This window comes from Scatophagus argus, chromosome 13 (assembly GCF_020382885.2).
Source record: "Scatophagus argus isolate fScaArg1 chromosome 13, fScaArg1.pri, whole genome shotgun sequence".
NCBI lineage: Eukaryota > Metazoa > Chordata > Actinopteri > Scatophagidae > Scatophagus > Scatophagus argus.
This window is the reverse complement of record NC_058505.1, coordinates 12,936,893-12,959,200: the sequence shown is the minus strand read 5'-3', so window position 1 is coordinate 12,959,200 and position 22,308 is coordinate 12,936,893. Positions and strand designations below refer to the sequence as shown.

Below are 22,308 nucleotides of genomic sequence, written 5' to 3'. Positions count from 1 at the left end.
ACACCTAGGAACAATGTAGAGTAATACAGGGTTTTAAATACAAAAATACTGTAAAACCAAAGGAGGAAATAAATAATCCAAACTGCTACAGGTATCAGGTATAAAAACGTATGTAAAATATCCAACCAGGTATCTTTTCTTGCATAATCTACAAAACACATTGTCATCAGCTTTCATTGGGATAATTTCCTCAGTAGAAAGTAAATTGTGTAGGTGAGGTTTGTGGTTTTCCTTTGCAAGAATGAATTTATAATTTTACCTCTATAGCCCTCTGGAAAGTATTTAAAATTGGATATTTTGGCCAGTTGGGGGCAACATTATGAGCTGACGACACAACAATGACTAATTATCACCTTACAAAGTTGTCATGCAGATCTGTAACTCTGAGTTGCCGAAAGAAGTGCAGAAACTGAGAACAAACTTGGTGACAAGTTTTGCTTTATAAATCACACACAGGCTTCACCAACATGGTACTAAACAACATGAAACATTCACCTTTGATCACTGCTTTGGCCTCCCCTGTGAATGAGTTGCGGGAGGCGGAGTGTACAGCTGCCTCGGCGTAGCTTCAGTGTGCTGCAGACTACAGCTGTGAGCTTTTCTATCTCAGCTGTGTGCTCACTGATCCAAGAGCAGGAGATCTGCCAACATTCCCACAATGTTTTGGAGGATGTTTATGCAGGAAGACAAACAAATTAATCTTCATGATAAGAAGAGGAGATAGATATGGTACTATATAATCTCCCCTCTTTCTCCTTGTCCTCTCACTGACATTTTATAGTCCCAGTGAAATATGCACCTGCGTGTGCACACACACACACACACACACACACACACACACACACACACACACACACATACGTATAGACACGTCCTGCGAGCTGATACTCAGAGAACTGATCCTGGATCTTAGCTCTAGGCTTGTTATTGGGAGGAACACAGTGTGTGTATGTGTGTACATGTGCACGTGTGTGTGTGTGTGTGGGCGTGTGAATGAGTGTGTCCAAGTTCAGCAGCGCTTGGTCTGCTGCTTGAGGGGAGAGATGGGGAGGGGGTGAGTGACTCAGCAAGGTGATTCATTCGTAATTGGAGTCAGTTCTTCAAAAGCACACACACACACACACACACACATTTCTTAGGGGTTGGTGCCCTTGTCAGATATGAATGACTGAGTGAGCCTGATCATTAAAAGCTGCTGCCTACTAAAGGGGCCAAAACGGAGTAAAAGAAAGAAGGACAAAGAGGAGGAGAAATCACAGCACTTAAACAGTGCATTACTGGAGTACAACATTAGAAAGAGACGCGTCCAGTTGGTATAGAACATGTATGTTCTTTCCCTCTAATAGCAAACATAAAGCAGCACCTGATACTGTGTGGGGCAGCAGGTCAGATCTTTCCCCACAGCCTCCAACTGTGTCGCTGACTGATGATGTTATGTGAAATCCCTGCATAAATGAACTGCTTGGGAAGGGAGAGCTTTGTGAGTCATCGCTGGGGAATTACATTCAGATAAAGTGACAAATTTTTGATTTCTGATGCTTTACATAACCTAAGATCTGAATCAAGGTTGCACTCGTCTATGGTGAGATGTAACTCGTCAACTAATTAACCCTCATTTAAGCCTCTGTGACAACTTTCTGCCATGCATAGAAACAGACTTTCTGGGTTAAATCCACCTTCAAAAATGCTGGCTGCATGTTTTCTTAGTAAACTGTTGGTTAATGGAGATGCTCTCTGGACTCGGTAATGTGTTTTACACGGTGGGTTATATGGGCCATATTTCTGCGGGAGGCCAGCCAGCAGGCACGAGCTCACTTCGATTTGACTCTGCAGCCACCCTGCATCTTATCCCTGCAGGAAATCCAAGAGCCTTTCCAACAGCACAGATCTCAAGTCAGCTGGTTATTTTCACCGGTCAGCTACGCAGGCTGGCTGCTAAAACAGTGGAACTATGGAAAGGTTATTACATGTTTATAGATGGGTCAGCTGGCTCGAGTTGATAAAATAGATCTGGTCCATTAATAGGCTTTCTGTCAGTTCATTATTTTAGCTTTTTTATGGCACCATATGCTGTGAGGACAGTGTGTTGTAACACAGGCTGCGACAAGAAAAGGCAGGGAAGAATGATGTAATTTTACATTCACTAATGTATAAGTGACACTGGCTCTGTCCATGGTGCTGAAAGGAACCATTTGTGTGAGTCTCTGTATTTGTGAGTTTATTTTTTAATTGTATTGCAAGTAGAAAGTCTATCATGTACTTAATGTAATAATGTAAAAGGCATAATGTTTATTTCTCATGTTTCTCTTTGTATATAGCAGATGATCACAATATATAGACCTGTTGTATGCTAGTGTCTCCAGTTTTTTGTGCTTTACTCCTCTTATTTACTTCATTAAACATCTGTTTTTGTACTCACTTTTGCTGCTGTGATACTTTAAAGGGAACCTCCATTACTTTAGTGTTCCATTTTCATAAAGCTGGTAGACTCACAGTAAAAAACAACAACAACAAAACAAGAAAAAAGAAGCTAAGATATCTAACGTTTTGGTGAATATGGATGAGGTCCCAAAAATTGTGCATCCTACATTTTCCACACTGCAACCTGCAACTTTTTGTTGTTGTTGTTGTTGTTGTCGACTCTTCCTTCCTGGAAAAGTGAAGTAGTAAACTGCCCTTTACTGTGCAGTGTCTGCATCAGTAGAGGAGAATGGCCCTTTAATTCCTCTGTGTGAGATTCATAAAGTGCATGTCATCTTATCATCTTCTTTTATATTTTGTTAACCGTTATGTTCAACAACATTAAATATAATGCTGCCCATTTATTTAAGCGGGCACAAAACAGGTTTTTATATAATAGTGAGTTTTCCTCAGATATCCTGGAGAACAGCCATTGTCTCCAGGCCTCACAAGTGCCTCAGTGTGGGTTCCTCACTTGTACAATTTCATCTCTCGCCTGTTGATGTCACTCTTGCTCCTCCACCACTCGGAGTTCCCCACCACACACACACACACACACACACACACACACACACACGCGTACACACACGCGCGCGCTTCAAACCCGGATGGATGACTTCACCGTTCTGCCTGGGTTTCCTTTATGATCCCGGGATCTCCCACTTCCCTCACCAGAAATCAGCCAGCAACACAGGCGAACACAGCTCTCTCTCTCACCCTCACACACGCGTCGTCTCTCCCTGCAGCTGCACCGCATCCAGAGACCACAGAGAGACCACAACAACAGCCGGACCTCAGACGCTGGCCCCTGGATCCGCATCGAGTCACACTCGGAAGGGATCCCAAGCAGGACAGACACCCAACAGCTGCAGTTTGCACCAAAAAAAGGGGATCTACGGCTAAACTGCAAATAACCACTGAGGCAGACTTTTATCTACTTTTTAATCTACAGCGGTGATCCTTCTCCGTCGTGCCACAATGTCCGAGGTGCTGCCATACAACGAGGGGAAAATGAACGGCTACGGAGCGGACAGCGAGGTCAGCCAGATGTCCTTTAGCTGCGGACTGCAGGACACAAGCGCCTTTTTCGCCGCATCGCAGGCAAAAAGACCCCCAAAGCTTGGACAGATTGGCAGAGCCAAGCGAGGTAAGTGTTGGTTAAATTAAGGACTAACACCTCGGCATGTTGTCACTATAACTGATAGATGGTCAGAATTATTTATAGGATGAAAAGTGAGCAAAATATCAGAATACTGCAAGCGCGTCATGCATTTAGGGACTCCGTTTAATCTCTTTTAATCATTGGATTTGTGGCACGAATTTTCTAATCTAAATTAAAAATTTGCACCATGCACGGGCGGGATGCTTTATTACACGCGTATGTCGTTGTCGACGACATTCAAAGTGTTTACATACGTGCATGAGAAATCCTCCTGGTTTGAGGACACACCCCGCGATGTTACCATCAAACAATGGGGTTAAACTGTGAGAATAAAAAGCCTGGCTCGTCGCCATTGTCGGGAAAGACTTGTTTTGACCAAGTGCGCGTACTCGAGGTCGAGGATTTGCCATATCCTTTATTCTGTTTATTTATTTCTTTATTTATTCACCTGCAACCGCACCACACACATTTCTTCTCCATTTTTTTAGTGCGCCACATCCAAATCTACTAGGCCGTGAATAACATAACATCATTACGGAGAGAAATCGTGACCTATAATAAAACCCAACGACCTCACTGGTGACTGGGATTTTCTCTGTCTTTCTGCCGTCATGGTCTGAGTAAACACCATCTATCCCTCTCTCTCTCCCCCTCTCTCTCTCCATCCCCCCCCTCCCCTCCTCCCCTCTCTACACAGTGGTCATCGAGGACGACCGAATAGACGAGGTCCTGAAGGGGATGACAGACAAGTCTTCACCCGGCGTTTAAAAACGCGAACGATGCCTTGCAGACTTTTTTAATTTTGATCACCGATTTGAAGCACTTGGCGGCTGTGCATGTTCGAGGATTGCGGGAGAAAAACGACGGCACGAAACGAGGACGGGATGACGAAAAGGAAAACGGGGGGAAAAAAAAGGCAAAGGAGGGAAAATGGAGAAGGCTAAAAGGAAGAGAGATGAGGAAGAAAGAAATGATAAAGAAAGAGAGAGAGAGAGTGAGTGAGTGAGAGAGAGAGAGAGAGAGAGAGACTCTGGAAAAGACCAAGATTTATCATGGGATTTGCTGGCAATTCTCCAAACGAATCCCGATTTTAACTACTGCTGGGCAGCAAGATGTTGAGATGGCGGACCCCGCTCTGTATCTCAACCTCTGCTGACTTTAATGATGGATGAACTTGTCATTACTTCACGACCATCTCTTGTTCCTTTCTAAAAGCGCTGTAAGCAACAAAATACTGCAACTGGAGGCTGAAGCTAAATCCCAGCCCTGTTTCAATAAGTTGTACAGTAGTTAGACTAAGCTCTCACACACCCCCACCTCACCCCGTCCCCCCTCCTCCTCCTCCTCCTCCTCTTCCTTTAGGCTTTGCTTTGTTGATTCAGTCAGCGACGGTGCATTTAAAGGAGCTGTCCTTTCAGCACTGGTCCAATGCATTCCTGTTGCTGCTAAACGCTTTTTAACAACAGACCAATCAAACTCTCCAGTCTACTAAATAGTGGAGAATATCAAACAAAAGATCCGCAATTGGCAGTTAAAGCTCCAAGAAATCTTATTTGTGCAACGTTTGCGATCGCTCACAGATCTTTGTCAGGCATTTTGACTAGTGTTTAGCCTGCAGATCTTTTGTTTGAGCACGTGCAAAAGTTATTTTTCTTTTTTTCTTTTCTTCTTCTTCTGTTTTGGATGTGCGTGCCCTACAGTCTGTTTAAATAGAGGAGACCCATTGTATGTAAAAACATATATCCGAGGATGGTGCAATGTTAATATTTTCTGTAGTGGAACCCTGGAACCCTCATTTGTTCTTTTGGCCCTTAAAGAGCATTAGGCCACAGTTTAAAAGTGAACCACAGTCTGCTTCTTCTTCTTGCATCGTTCAACAGTGGTTTAAGGTGCAGGTTGGCACCTTCATGTAGCTGATTTTTACACCGGCACATATCTTTATTTCTCCCCACCCCACAGTCTTTTGTTTTTGTATTTTCAAATGCTCACAGAGGCCAGCAGAGATGTGGAGATTATAGTAAATATTGAAAATAACAATCATGAAAATGATGGGAAAAAAATAATTTGGTTCTTTTAATCAAGCAATTATTCGTGTTTTGTCTTCTATAAAATCTTGAAGTTATTTTCTCCATCTATCTGCATGAACTTTCACTCCGGTGCCAACACAGGTGCCACTACTCTTACCCTGGCACGCTTCTTTTTAACAAAAGTCATATTTGTATTTTTATATCTAAATATTTGTTATTTAAATGATATGCTAGTCTATCGTCTTACAATTCATCAACAAAAATATTTCTACTTCAGAGAGGATATACAGAATGAGACTAGGCTTCATACAGTAGAGGCGAATCTGGGATTTTTGGTGGACTGGTCTCGTTCTATATCGGAGGATGGACGTTTTTTAAAGACTAACTGAATGTGTCTGGGGTTTTTGCACACATCAATGTTAAATTATTATTAAGAAATCGTATACTGTGACTTGAGCTTCGTTGATGAATTTGTTAGAAAATGGCAGTTTTAGAGTATATTGCACTGTTTACGAGTATCCTCAAATAACACGTTGTTATTTGACTGATTTTGGACATTACACTTTTTGTTTTTTTTTTATTTTGTTTATTTTGTACCATTATTTTAAAGAAACTGGATATGGTTTGTTGTGCATGAAACCTTAATATTTTCAATAATGAAACATCGTTTTATGAAGCAAAAAAGCAACAAAAATGTCATGACATTCTAAGAATGAGTCATTGTATATTATGATGCCATTTTCACTGTATTTGGTGAATTAATAAATGGTGAAAGAAAATGTTAATGTGATTCTCTGGTATGGCTTTTGTCCTAAGACATTTTGACTAAGAATTCAATGGAAGATGGCAAACTTGCTCTGTCAGTGAAAGCCAAGGAAACAAAATGACTCAGAGCACATCAGCTAAGCACAGTGACAGTCAAGACATAAACCTAAAATCTTTTTAGGGCACAAGAGAACATGCCGGTAAACGCAGCACTGGAGAGCAGAAGTCTTTCCATTTCCTTGTAACCTTTGGAATCAGTAGCCATTACCTCAGAGACAGTAAATACTGAACCTTAATTAAAGAGCGGAGAAGGAACAGTGATCCATCTGTTAAGCTGTTAAACAGCTCCATGCTGGCCTACTCCAGTGAATCCATTAAACCACAGACCTCGGGGGAGCCACAGCTGGCCACACAATCATCCATCAAAGTCTACATGTACAGTGTCCTCATACAGTAGCTCTCACACAAAGTCTACAGCAGGCCTGTACATACTCACTTTGCTTGGAGAAAAACAAATCATGTACAAACACTTCAAAAATCAACATGTTAGAAGGTTTATTTCATTGTTTCCCATCCTTGTTTGTCCAAAATACCCACACAGCCTCATTAGATGGGCTCAGCCCTCACTGTACCCCTTTGATATGTAGAATGGTCTTCATAAAACTACATGAAAAAGAAGACACAACAGCTTTGCTGGATCTCATGCATGTTTAGATCCCTGTAGAAGACATCTGTGTAAAAGCTTAGTGTCTTTCTTTTTGTCATGAGTCAGACCAGTTTACGTTGAAACAACAATCACAGTGGCAGAAACGGGACATTTCAGCTATTTAATCCATTACTTTTGTTAGCTCACTGCAAGCTGGTTTCCACATGTTCTCAATGGCTGAGCAGCTGGTTCAAGACTCAGTAACCACACTTGGGTACACGTGCTCGGGTGCTTACTCTCCTCTTAAACACACACACACTCACATGATTTGATTTTTAATCATATGAAGTACCCCTAGTTGGGAATATTATATCAGGTCTGTACAATCAGGGTAAAACTGTCAGATAGCAGAGAAATTGTGTTAGCTGAGTCTTCCTCCTGAGGTAGATAAACCTACACAGCATTAATAATAGCTCCATATAAATTCATTGCCTTGTAATTGCACTGTTGCATCTTCCTGGAAATCATGCTGCAGATATGATTGACTTCAGCCTCATTTGTTTATCTTCTGGAAAAACATCCACAGCATCAGGACACATCTATAAAAAGCTCCATGTTAACAATACAAGAACACTGATCCTTATACCACTTTAAATTGCACTTCACTCTAATAACAGAACATCAACAAAGCGTCACCAGAGCAGCCGACCACATTCCCATCAGTGACTTTATTGACTGTCCTGATAACATCAGCACTGCACTGAATGAACACACAGTGCTATCGATCATCTTGCTGTTGTTGATGTTGTGTGTGTGTGTATCTGTCAGAGAACATGGACAATTACACTTTTCACAGTAATGTGCAGCCATGGAAGTCCGGAACCGGGCTGCCATATTTGGGCAAATATTGAATTATGTCTTTGCTCTACGCTGCTCTTCATGTTATAGGTCTGAATGTGGACATCTAACTTTTACAGTAATTTATTCAAGTAGCATTGTCAATGTTCTGTAAGATTAATTTAAACAACAAAGAAAGAATCCTGCACAAATCAAAATATGTTAAGGATAATCTTAGAGTTATTTTATCTTTTAATTATTATGAACAATGTCCCTGAAGAGTTCAACATCAGCAACACATTTTATTTATATTAATACTGTCTGTGCTGCCAGACTCTTGTAATTGCTGACATATTCCTTCATTAATAAACAAAGTCTGAGCAGTATATTCTGAAATAAAGGGCAGAAATTGTTGTTCTTAAGTATAATTATGTGCCTGTAAACAGCAGCAGGTGGTTGGCTTAGTTTAGCTCAAAGCCTGGAAACAGCTAGCCTAGCTCTGTCTGAAGTTAGAACACACTGTACAGCAAACAGATTAATATTATATTTCTGTTTCATTCCTGAAAAAAACAAGGTTGTGGTTTGGTTTTTTTACATGTTCAACCAAAACACACCTTTAGATAGAGCCAGACTAGCTTGAACTCAAAAATCCAACATCAGTCAGGCTCAGTATGCAGTTTTTTAATTTACACTGCTTTACTGGTTTAATTGAAGCTGAGAAGCACCAGGAAACAGATCAGTGACAAATTAAAGGGAAAAAGAACATGTTTGTCTATGTAAGCCAGCAGTTGAATGCTCATTGGCACATATGAAAGTCTCTATAACAGCACTATGTAACTGATTCATATGATTCACAACATTTTCATTGTAATCAAACCATTCAGCAACCCCTCGTGGCCTGAGCAAAAGCATTTGCATTTAGGACTATCCACCTATTTGTTCAAGCTTCTATTAATTAATATAATATAATAATATAACACATCTACATATAAGACTCTAGCTACAGACAGTAGGCTACCTTTTAGTTGGATAACACCATTATTGACAATAATTGAAAGAAAAAAAATGCCAGATCTATCTTTTTTAAGTTCTAATGTAGTATGTCTCAAACAGCAGCTGATGAACCCTCTGGTGAATTCAGTCATCATTTTGCAACTTTCAGGGGCAGAGGTCAGTTTACTGTTAGCTGGAGCTGTAGATGTAACCCACAGTGTTGGTGGCTCCTGTGTTCTGACCTGGCACGTGGGCCAAGAGTGCAGGCCACACTGGGGTCAAGATGGACATGCTGTAGGTGCCTCACTAATGGACAGTCGCTGCATGAATACTGGATGGAAAAACACACTTGCACGTTTGTGCGCATATGAGATGAAATTCTGAAGCAGCAGCACAGACAGTAGACGTTACAGTAATGTGCCAGTGTAATGTGCTGTTATCTCTCAAATACACACTCACACAGCTAAGAGCAACTCTCAGTTCTAGATTCAAACTGAGCATGTGCAGTGAGGACAGAAAGCTTTGATCTGATTCCACTTTCTCCCCATCCTGAGTGGACGTCCATTAATATTCCTCCTCCAGTTACATAAGCCTGCCATACACTATATTATGCCATTATGGTGCCCCAAGGGAGATGGGCAGATGTACAGTGCTTTCAGTATTCACTACATATGCAGACTGGTTTCCACTGACAAGAAAAACTGGTGATTATTTCTGCTGCCTTCATTGGTATATAGCAATTGGCTTAAGAGAAATACTAGTTTATCACAGCATGAGTTTTATTTTCATAGTTTTACCCATAAAATTGTACTTGTAACATTAATTGCCGAGATCTGGGGATGTAAAACCACAGCTACATCAAAGTCTGATGAGGCAAGAGACACCATGTTATTTTTCAGTCCCAAATTTGAGGACTTTGAATATTTTCAATTACATGGAATGTGCCTTAAAGTCATAGCCATCTGTTAAGAGTCTCCCACTCTCTCCAAATAAGTCTGACTTACCCAGGAGTTTGTTTAAATCCTGTATAATCGTCTGACTGCTCCTTGGCCCACTGGACTTGTTTTTATTGCTGTTGCTGCATTCCCAGATCTCAGAAATGCGTAGTACAATTCTTGTTATATTATCCATAAAAACCTACTAAAATATGACTTGTGTTGTAAATCAGAATTATCTATAAAAATCTACAGACAGGCACTCACACACACACACACACCACATACAAAGCGTTAGATGAAACCCAAAAATGTTTGGTTCAAGCAGTTTGTAAAGGAATTCAAAGACATAAATAAATAAAATACAAGTCACGACAGAGAAACTGTCAGGTGCTGCTCACTATTCTCTTTGCTGTTTGGCTGTAGCTATAGCTACTATTAGCTCTGTCATGTTGTCAGCACCCAGTTAGGTGTTAGGTGTTAAAGCAGAGAGCAGCCTATTATAGGACAAACCAAGACTGTCTTGGGAAGCTTTATTTTGTTTGCGTCTTGTTTGAATGTTGAGTGAAGGTGTTTTACGATGACTAAACAAAGCAAATCGACTTCGGTAAAAGAGACTACCTTGAGTTCAGAAGGTGTGTGTGGTTGTATTTTTCTGTTTAATAAGAAAAACATGGAAGATTATTTACTTTCTTGACATTTTGGGAGTTTGTTTTGCTGGACTAAATGCTGAGGGCTTGTGAAACTTGGTGAACGTGCCTGCTCATATACATCTCCAAGCTTAAAAACAGTATACAGGGGGGCTTTTGCACTGCCACTCCTAGAGGTGTAAAGTGGTATTACAAGACAAGACGTGTTGCGGCCGGTTAGTTAGCATGCTAACTTTTGTAGACATCTCAACAACACAATACACAGAAGTCTTACAACATCATAACATCAACATTGTGTTTCTCCACATTCTGCTGATAATGTTTGTTCATTTAAAGGTTTTAAACTAAAATTCAGACCACATGTCACAAATTGCACCTTTAAAGCATGCAGTTGACCTTTTGACTTTCATGAACCCTCGCATAACAACCACACGCAAAGCACTCAGGGCCAATCGATTCAGACAGAGAGGGCAGAGCGATAGCGCCGAGACGAGTCACCGAGAGAGTAAAAGAGCAACAGAAATGCAGAGACAAAGAGAAAAGCATTGAGCATGCAGCAGATTAGTGTTGTTGCTGCCCTTGGGCAATAGAGCATGGAGGACAATTAGCAGCGGGAGAGAAAATTCTGGCTCTGCTATCTCACACACACATAAATACACAGCACTCTTTATTAAATCATGGCCCGAGACACCTCGATGACTCAAATAATCATCTGAAGTAACAAAACCCTGCACGTTACATGAAAAGGTTTGTGTTTTAAAATTATGACGGAACTTTCCCTTCACGAGGCTCCTGCTCTGTGGTTATATAACTTAAGTCCAGTCAAGTTAAATCTCACTGTCAGAGGTCTCTGCCACCGCACATCAGTCAGTCTGACTAAGGGAGGTAAAAGACAAACATAAGGAGTGCTGAATTACAGTATATTCATATATTGACAGAGCAAAAATGGAAGCTTGACTGAGTTCAACGGTGGAAAAAATCATGTAGCAGGGAAAACAGCATAAAAAATCCCCTCCATGAGCAGGGTCATACCAAACCTCCATTCATCCACAGACTGTTTAAATGTTTTTATGTCCCTGTCCGGCAGTGTGGCTGGTCTGCACCCCTAAGCCTCTGCTGTCAATATGAAACCCACTGCCACTTACATAAGCATGTTTTCATGTTTTCCACCCTGCCAGGCCAAAGAGATGCCAGGCTGATTTTTAAGCCTCCTGTTAAGGTGTGCAGGACATTGCAACCAAAACTGGGACAATGCAAGGGTCTGTGGGATGTGGGGATGCAGAGTGAATGAGACTGACACCATCAATCAACATTTCAGTATATGCAATTGTGTGCGTGTGTGTGCAGTGTGTATTTCTGAATGTGTGTGAAGAATGCATAACTGCAGTCAATCACATCATTCAGTAAGAGTCAAAGGAAATCAGAATGTGGTCATGTTCCACTGTTTTTTTTTAGTATGCTAGAAATCCTCTTTCAGTATAAAAGACACACAAAAATAAGCATTTAAAAGTTACATTTTTCAGGGCATCAATGGTACTTGATGAAACAATCACACCACAAGGTCCATTTGGTAGCTGATCGAGAGCATTCAATCACATCACACAACCTTCCTCAGCAGGTGGAGTTGGCCAAGTTATGAATGAATCTTCAGAGCCAGAAGAGGTCCTACAGAGACTGAAACTGTTTTGTCAACTGGTATTTTCAAGATTAGAATCAACATTTGCTGGCTAAAAATGAAAATCTGGTTTTGTTGATCTGTGACTCAAACTGGGACTCACTGCTGAATTTCATTTCGTAGGTGTCGTAGTTATCATCACAAACCGTGCATGTGTAATTTGGGAACAGAAAGCTTAAAGTGCAGAAACTGAATGCAGATCCATAGCAACTGGGCCAACTCCATCTGCTGGGGGAAGATCATACGATACCATCAAAAGTTGTGTTGTCATCATCATCCAAGTTAAACGAACTACCACATTCCACCAGCAGAAAACCACAGAACCAAAGAGGAGCCATCTGAAAAATCACACACCCTTTTTTTCCCCCCAAGTCTTAAAAATAGGCAGTAATTAGATCTCACTGGAGAATTAAAAATAAATGATTTCTACTTTATCAATGTGCCCCCCCCTCCCTCCAGTCGCCAGCCTTCCTGCCTGTCTGCAAGCCTGGCTCTTTCTCCCTATCTGGTCTATATTTAAGCAGCAGAGAGGACAGGAGCAGAGACCCATCTCATGTTTCCTCAACAAATAACACGCAGGGTGAGCCTTTGCTTGTATGTACATGGGTGTGTGCCCACACGTGGCATCACTGGGCTCGACAGGTGTGTCAGACGCTGCGTAACCCCATCAGCAGCTTTTGTCTGGAATCTAAAGCAGACATGGGAAAGAGGCAGACAACCCCAAGAGAAGAGGAGACTCTGACTGACATATTAATAGAGTTTAACACTGACTTTACATGCATGCCGATGCTGCTGTTATGTACTGTGTCTAGACATGTCAGTTTGTCTAGCAAATTGCACAACACTCGCAGGCTTGTACATCACTACTGTTGAATCTTTCTGATGTACAGGCAGTCAGGACAGTTACGGACACTGGGATGTAAAATTGCTTTATGAAAGTTTCTATTATGAACTGCACTTGAAGAGAAACTCAGTAAAAGCTGCTTCAGAAAATTATGACAGAAATGAAGAAAATACATGACTACAAATTACTCCAGCAATCACAATCAAACTGACTCAACAGCAACAGAACAATGTTCATGGTAGGATTAAGTGATTTTACTGTGGAATTTTTACCAAGCAACAATTCCTCTCATGGTCTTTGGTTAAATTAGAATTGAATGGGATGAACATGAGGTCATACCGACTTTTCACCAGTCAGTTCATCCTTGAGTCCAACGTTTGTGCCAAGTTTGAAGAAATTCCTGAGAAATCACAGGAATGGGAAGGTTGGATGAAAAACCAGAAACATAATTCATCTGGTCGTGGCTACCGCCAGCACAGAGGCATAACGATGATGCAGAGTGGTAAGGAAGCCAGGTGAGGTGTAACAGCTGGATAGTTTGACTATTCCCACCCAGGCGCAATTAGACACTTTTTTGTCCGTGTGACTATTGTAAATAGTGTGTACATGCAAAATAAACACCACATGTTTCCTTTTGAGCAGTTTCAAACATTATTTTTCCTGGTTCAGTGACTACATTGGACATATCCACGCGGTGAAGAATGTTGATTTTTTTTTTTTTTTTTTTTTTAATTTAAATCATCTGTTTAGTTAGTTTAGTTTAAAATGGACATTCCCATCTATTTGTCTTATCTTAACTTGTCAGATTAATTTACAGAATATTGATCCCAATGTCTGTTATGACGAAAATTACATTTTATGTCATTTTATTTATATTAAGAGTCCTCAGTGTTGATTAGTCTAAAGCTCGTATTCGCTGTGTTCATGCCTCAGAAATGATGTATACAATTATAAAATGACATATTAACACATATTAACAGTAAGGCAGAAATCTGAGCTAACAGAAAGTTTGTACTGCATTTGGAGGAATAAGGCTGAGTTTCTGAAGTCACTATCACAGTCCAAAGCTAAGTTTCCTTTAGATAATTCAGTCATCTTACAAGTTAAAATCAGACAGGAAGTCTTCCTCTGTCTCATTTTGTATTGTATTGTATTGTATTCTGGCAACCCTGGGTAGTGGGGATTTGTTTTCCTCTTGTAGCTTTTTCTCCAGCGCTACATCTTCTGGGCTGAGTTCCTCTCCTTTGGTCATCACATAAACGAAAAATTCAAAGCCGTCTCCGTAACTGTACTGTGCAACTGACCAGTTGTACTCTGAGCGAGCATAGAGGCGTTTCCTGAAGAAGGGCGTGGTGAAGGTGACAGAGACAAATCGTCCTCCGGGCTTCAAGCAGCGACTAATCTAGGAGGAAAAAAGGAGGACGAGTGTGAGAAGACATGATCACCAAGACTTACACCATTGTAGTGTCCTCTATATTCACCAAGATCATTCATATATCTTCATAACCAAATAAGAAAAGCTGGTAATTCATCAGCAGCAAAAGTAAAGTAAATCAGGTTTTAAAGTTTTGTTCATACTGCAAAGCCTTCTGAAAAAAGTTATGTTGTTATATGAATATGAATACAAAATGTATGTTGTATCTTTAATTCTATCTTTATATCTTTAAATCAGCAACCCTACATTCAGGCATATGCATTGCATTGCCGTAAAACGACATAGCAAACTTTCTGCACTGAGCTGGCTGCTCAGGCATGCAGTCTGATAACACAGTGTGACAGCAAGAAAACCGTGACGGTCCCTCAGTATGAATAATTGTCGCTCTGGGTCCATCGACACTCCAGTGTGGTGATGCTTCATGTGAGATACACGTCTGCATCACGACACCGTAAGCTTCAGTGGACTGCAGCAAACAAGAGTGGGCCTACACACAGAAAGAATATGAAAACTGACACAAAGACATGCATGCAGAGCTACAAAATTAAAAAACAAAAAACAAAAACATGAACCTGAATGTGATTTTTCACAGCAATGTTCAGTGACTTCACTTCAGCCTTTAAGAGACTTTATGCAAAGTATGCAAATGAACTGATGTGCTTTGAATCAGACTTTCAGCAGTCAATGATGATGTACTTATAAAAGGTGACATGTTGGATTAACACAGTCACATAAAATGACTGCTGTGGTCCAATAAAAAAAAACAAAACAAAACAAAACAAAACATGGAAACACTCAAAATATGTTGCTCAAAAACCACAGATTGAGCTGACTTTTAAAATCAAAAGTTTCAAATGTTAGCTATTTGTTGCAATTAAGATTAGGGTTAATGTTATGGCCTAACGTTGCTACCATTTAGGAGCAGAAAATCAAAACATTGTCCTTGGAATCGACTTGGGACGTGACAAGACTTGAGACTTACTTGGACTTGTAAAACAATGACTTTGTCCCACATTTGGTAACTCTGGTACAATTTTAGAACATTCACAAGTATTTATAATGTTAAACATAAAACTACAACAACAACAAATGCTTGCTTTCTCTGAGATAACTGATGCAAATTGCATCAGCTCAGGCGGATCCAGGAGATATAGTTGAAACTCTGGAAATAATGAACCTTGAGTTCGGGCTTTCGTTAAATTTGAAATATTATAAAAGCAATCAACACTGCATGGACATACACTGTCGCAAAAGAACAGGGAACTAAATATAAACATGTAAATTTGAGCTAATTCATGATTCATACTGTGCACTGGAGATACGGCGTCGAGACAAGTCACTGAATCTGCTCTGTAGATGTCTCCATGCTTGGGCTTTGGAGGCAGAGCTCACGTGTGACTGTCATGAAAGCTGGGATGGTAATGCCATGCAGCCAGGACAGAGGAACAGTAGCGGTCTGTGCTATACACTATGGAGGAGCACAGCGACTCCCCCTGTGCTGGGGTCTTTGGAGAAAAGAGTCACTCTGAGATGAGCACGTGTATCCTGCTCCTCTCACACGATTCATCTCCACCAGCAAGCAGCCTGAACATGAATTTTTCACTCTCCTCTGTGACATGGAGGGAAAGCAAGAGGAAGGGCTGAGGGGTCGTTGGATATGGGGAAAATAGTATTATCGTGCACAGAAAAGAGTCAGGTGATTTGGAGTAGGGCTACATGACAAAAAAGGCTAAAAAATTTAAGAATTAAGTCCATCCATCCATTTTCTATACCGCTTATCTGTCAGGGTCGCGGGGGAGCTGGAGCCTATCCCAGCTGACTACGGGTGAGAGGCGGGGTTCACCCTGGACTGGTCGCCAGTCAATTGCAGAGCCAACACACAAAGACAAACAACAACACACTCTCACACTCAAACCTAGGGGCAATGTAGAGTAGCCAATTAACCTAATGTGCATGTTTTTGGTATTGTGGGAGGAAGCCGGAGTACCCGGGGAAAACCCACGCAGGCACAGGGAGAACATGCAAACTCCACATAGAAGGGCCCAGCCTTTTTGTAAACCTTGCTTTCAGTTTTCAAGACAGTCCAGCCATCTTAACTTGTTCCTTGTTCTTTAAGGCTGGGGTCGGTATATTTTCGGTTGAAAATATCCAACCAAACAATTCTCAAACCCTTTCTTCAGGCCTCTCTCAAAAGCCACTCCTCCATTACACAAGAACGTGTACTGCCTGACTACACTGACAGCCTCACAGCTCCGGTTGAGATCTGTGAGCCCCAAGTTTGCAACGTTCCACAAGCTCTCTTAGACTTTTTTTTAAATCAACAACAACATGAACAAGACAGCTTTAACATTGCTGAAAGGTGTATTGTTTAGCTTTTGACAGTGCTGGGACACCCTTCCTCACTTATCTGACCCTGGGCAGGGAGGTAAACAAAAGTTATCTTTCTAAAAATAACACATTTTTCCTTGAAGTTAGAATAATCAGTTGTTATTCATTATGAGGCCTAAAAATAGAAAGATTAATGGCTTACACTTTTACTCTCAACCAAAAATGATCCTGACTTTACCCCTTCAGCCATTATTCGTGACACTGAGATGTATGGGTGCAACCTGGGTACCCGTGCAGAGAAACTCCAGAGCCTTTTGTCACCGGTGATTGGAGGACTGACGTCATTGCAACCCAAGACGGCAGTGAACTACAGCAAACAGCTCAGCTATAACCATGACCGCTTGACAGCTAGGCTGGCAGTTGGAGGGCAGCTCAAACTGTAAATTCTGTCATGTTTTAAAACAGCTCAGTCACACATCACATTATCCCACTTTGTGTGTGAGTGATACATTACTGACCGAGATTCTCACACTGAGGCATGCGTGTATGCATTCACAGGAAATCCTTACGAGGAGGAGGATTGTGCATCGAGTGTGGTGAGTCATATTTATAATCATTTTGTATGTATCAGCACGCAAACTACAACAACAGCTCTGGCACTATGTAAATCATCCACCCACACAACAGAGTGGTGGTATTATTATGATATGAAGGATAAACAGTGGCAGGTCTGTTCTGATGTGATATTCATCTGCTGTGAATGCTACATATAAACAAACATTTTCCAGGACCCGGCAGATAAGCTCTGACACATCTAAAAATAGTATAAAGTGTCTAATTTAGAGTTTTCACCTGATTCTACAGGTGGATGACAGGGCTTCTCCAAGAGCATAGAGGAAAACACTCGGGTAGTGCCCATCTTTGTACACTGTTCGATTCCTCAACATAGTTCACACACACACACACACACACACACACACACACACACACACACACACACACACACACACACAGCATCATGGCCTCTCCTGAAATATTCAGTGTGCTGGCGGAAGCTTGTATCAAAGTGACCTGACCTGTCTTGAGTGGACTACAACAAAGAGGTAATATGAGATCCAGAGTCAAGTTCCCCTTGAGGAAGTCCAGACTGCCAGTGACTGAAGATGATTTATGATATTGTAACATTCATCATTCTAATGTATATGAATTATGTTATTGAGCCTAAGCTAACAAATGTTTATTTTTCTCGTTTCTCTCCACAGGGAGACACAGCAGCGGGGCTTTGCTAAAACAAATAGTTGATTTTGGATCCTACAGTTCAGGGGTTGTTTTCCTTTGTTACACAGCTTTGTAGTTAATGTGCTTCTCACATGATTCATCTGAACTGAACATCACTTCAAAATACATTAAAAATTTAAGCAGGTTTGGAAATGTTGGCTTTTAGTGAAATGTCTCAGTACAGACATTACTGTTGCCCAGAGGATGTATGGAAAAGACTGTGCTGATCCCCTGACTCTTCTTAAAGCCCCACCAGCAGGTTTAAACCAAATTCTGCACCCTACTTTCCTCGGGGGCCACCAATTTGTTGACATTTGGGATTTTGAGTTTTGGTTTGTAAAGCACAGCTCACTCGCTGCTGACACAGCTAAAGGAGGCTGTGCTTTTAAACTTCAGAAGTCTCTCCCACTGGACTTCAGATCTGTTGATCATTTTAGTGTGTCATCAGAACATTGTTTAAGCCCTTTGCGATGACCCCATTTAAAAATTACTTTGGTAAGACATGACCCAAACAGTCTTTGTATTGGGAGAAAGAAATAATTAGAAATAAATTTGAAATACTGTTATATGTCAGTCCGAGTCACCGCCTGACCTTTCCGCATTAGTCAGAAGAAAGATAAGCTGCCGATCCAAGGAGAATGACATTTCATCTACTCTGTAGGCTCTCGCCGGGTGTGCGTCCTCAGTTTCTGCCATTCACTGCATTGTCACCCTGTCCTCATTGGACTGCAATAATACTTATCCTCTGTTATCTCCATTCATTCCTCTCTGAGCACTGGTTTGCCTAAAGATACTGTACATGAAATAACTGATTGTCTGCAGCGGTCAGAGGAGGACACAGTGTCAGGTGGTCACGTCTTTCTCTGTGCTTCACTCTGCAGGACCTTCTGGTTACATAATTTGGGTTCATCTGAAATTGGAAAAGTATGTTTGTGGCTCCTGAGGGAGTCAGAGCACAGTCATACTTTCCAGTTTTCCTGGTGTTATCAGTACTTCTTTCTACCACTGATCATTCTGGGATAGTGCATACTTCAACCTGAATAGAACCATTTCATGATAACATGGTGAACACTAATCAGTGAGTTCCTGTCACATAGAGAGAAAAACATAAATTCATAATGGCACAGATGTTTTAGGCAGAAAAACAAAAGTTTGAGCTTGAAAATTCATTCATGACCTGGGAAATCGTAGTATGTGCAACAGGTTTAAAAAAAACACAACTCAAGGTTCACCCAACAGCTTCTTTCTGCAGCTTTAAACCGTATTTCACAGCGTTCTTCTCAACTTCAACTTCCTTAACTCTATTTGCTATTTAAGACCATGAAAAGCTACAAAAAAGCTAGGTGAACCCCTTAGTTCAGATTTGTTTGGTCAGTTTAACAAAGGGTATTGCCACTTGCTCTGATTCTCTGCTCTGTCATGTTTCTGATGACACCACTATCACAAAAATCTACCGTCCGTTCTTTCCGCTTTTGCAGCCTTTAGTTGCACGTCTACAAAAAGCCACGAACGCTTCAGCACGTTGACATGCAATGTAAATCGCACTCAACGCGACAAATTTCAAAGATATGCTCTGTGACAAACCCCATATGAGTAGAGATGAATCTTACGTGCATAACTGTTATCATGGAATGATGATATGGATGCAGGACTGTGAAACTGGTTCCTGCTGATCTCTGATGTACATTATGCAAGTCAAGAAGGACGGCAAGCAATGACTGCTCAGGGTCTGATCTGTCACAGGTCAGTTAGCGCTTGTTCTTAACCCATGATGGTGAGATGATTAGTGAGCGGCAAGCAGAGATGGAGCCTCAGTGTACCTGTGTGTGTGTGTGTGTGTGTGTGTGTGTGTGTGTGTGTGTGTGTGCGCACCCAGCTCACTGTGGGTGACACAGAGCTGATCAGTGGGTAGAGACAACAACAGAGTGCTATCTCTGGTGAGCAGACTTGTACGGACCACTTCCTACTGTCTCCTAGAGATACTCTACACACACACACACACACACACACACACACACACACACACAAAACATGCACAAATGAATGTATACTTGAACTGGGGCAAAGAGAAAAGCAGGGAGGAAGTGTGCTTTTTATTTAGGTCATATTTCAGATTATAGTTTATAATTTCTCTCTCATGTTCCCAGTAGTTGTTTACTGGTCTTATGTAGCTCTGCAGATCCTGTCCCTGCAGGCTGCCCTCCCCACCCTGAAGGAATGTGAATTTGAAATCAACCGCCTCTCTTCTTTTCCATTTCACCTCACCCATAGCCTGCAGCCAGGCATGTGGATGGCAAAAACGTGTAAACGTCTTCAGAAAAAAAAAAAAAAAAAAAATACTGAACAAGGAGTGGGTGAGAGCAACACGGAGAAAAGAAGAAGTGGGGAGAGAATAAAGATGGCAAGGGGGGGTGGGTGAGGTCTAAATGCCGGTCTAATAACAAAGCAGATCTGCTCGTCCCTCCTGGGGTGCAACAGCCCTGCTCGGATTTCTTCATGCCTCCATCCCTGTTTCAAATGTCCATGTCTTCATCTTTCTCCAAGCTCCTGCCTCCAACAGCCAAATGTGTGAATGCTATAAGGCACCATCTGCCCCGAAGAAGTATAAATCTGCCTGAGCGAGTGGGCTGTTGCTACCAAAGAAAAGTGTCTTGCTCGGTAACGTGTTTTAAATTAGACATGACATAAAAAATAAAATGCTTTCCAAAGATGTATTATATAAAGATACAAACAGTTTGTCTGTTTGCTCCATATGCACAAGAGGTAAACAACACAACAAACATGCATAATTCTAATAAGACATTCATTTATACAGACTCATATTCTCACTGGAAGGCTTACAGTACTCGGCACAGTGATGATAACAGGGAAAACGTGAGAATGATGGATTCCCTCTCCCCACCCTCCAACTCCCTGACTTCTCTATTCCGCCCACCCACCTCACACCCTATGTCCTCCGCCCACCCACTGCATAGATAAATTATACATCAGAGACCCTCTCTGCTTTTCACTTCTCTCCCTCAACATCTATCCACCCTTGCTAGGACAAAATAAAGGGCTTGTTTTGCTTCATGATCATATAGAAAAAGCTGACACTGATTCAAATTTCTAGGCTCGATACCTCCTCAGATACAAATCCGAGTGCAGGTTGTGTGGGCTTGTGGAGGCTACCGTAGGAAGACGACAACATCCTGCCTTTCAAGTAGGCGCATCCCTCCCTCACACCTCGCTTCGTCATGGCAACGGAAGTTTTAGCGCTGGTCACGGTAAAGTATGTAGGTCAGAACAGGACACTTCTCAAGACAAAAACACCAGGCAGCACAAGAGTGAAACTCATGCCTTCGTTAAGGGGAGGAAGAATGCTAGAAAGTTTGGATAACAAGCAGTGCTGACATGAGACGACACAAAACTACACTGAATGTTTACAGTCGAAATAAACATCAACATTTCACTGGGATTTGAGGCTTTTTCAGTGTGCCGACAAGCAAGATGTTGTGTCAGAAAGATCTTTCTCAGCAGCCTAATTAGCGGATTGAGTTGAGGTGAATGCACAAGTTTAACCAAGTTTAATTTATTTATTTTTCTTACGATAAATGTAGCCCTGAACTGGGTCACCGCTGATGTGCTTACAAAGTGCTTCTTCAACATGAAGAAAACATAAAGCTTCATGTTGGTCATTTCCCTTAAAATGAGGGAAACACTTGTCTTCAGGGAAATTTTCAACAGCGTGCCCACTCTGTGAGATGTAATGTTAGTGTGTGTGTTGTGTGGCTTGTTGCGTGTGCATTGGACCCCTGTCTAATCGATCTGCATCTTCATATTCAGCTGCTACATTTTCCCCTCTGGCTATCTGGCATGCCGAGCTAAAATTAAAACGTCGCTTTCTTCTCCTTTCATCAAAAATAACTTGTCTCGGGCTTTTATCTCTCCTTTCTTCTTTATCTCTCCCACCTCCTCTCACTGCCTCCTCACCCTTTTTTGCCTTCCCTTTCCATTGGGGACCAGAGAGAGGTTTGCTTTAATTACTGAACTACTTTTCACACCGGCAGAGAAAGTCAGAGACACACTTCAGACACCCACACCCGCCCACTGTCATGCTTCTAGCATCCATGCACTGCTTTTTAAGCCTATGCTCCCAAATGTGTGTCTGTGCGTGTGCACGCATGCACGACAGAGCATTTGCTTGTGTTTAATTTAGCAAAAAAAACCTGCCTTGTGCAGTCACCAACACAACGTTGTATTTCACTGCAGTCAAATATGCTAAATGAATTGA

The 22,308-nt window shown here is 41.5% G+C and overlaps 2 protein-coding genes across 2 annotated transcripts in view; one reads left to right on the top strand and one right to left on the bottom strand.

The window, feature by feature from the left end:
* The first annotated feature begins 3,051 nt into the window (after positions 1-3,051).
* On the top strand, positions 3,052-6,428 carry camk2n1a (calcium/calmodulin-dependent protein kinase II inhibitor 1a). The gene is made up of 2 exons (XM_046409481.1): positions 3,052-3,607; positions 4,320-6,428. Exons 1-2 carry the CDS (start codon positions 3,439-3,441, stop codon positions 4,388-4,390), a joined length of 240 nt encoding a protein of 79 aa, XP_046265437.1. The 5' UTR covers positions 3,052-3,438; the 3' UTR covers positions 4,391-6,428.
* Positions 6,429-11,906: 5,478 nt separating this feature from the next.
* Positions 11,907-22,308, bottom strand: part of ece2a (endothelin converting enzyme 2a) — a 64,571-nt gene continuing 54,169 nt past the window's right edge. The window contains exon 4 of the mRNA XM_046408794.1: positions 11,907-14,396. Within this exon, the coding sequence (XP_046264750.1) occupies positions 14,091-14,396 (306 nt within the window). The 3' untranslated portion in view covers positions 11,907-14,090. The remainder of the gene's footprint in view (positions 14,397-22,308) is intronic.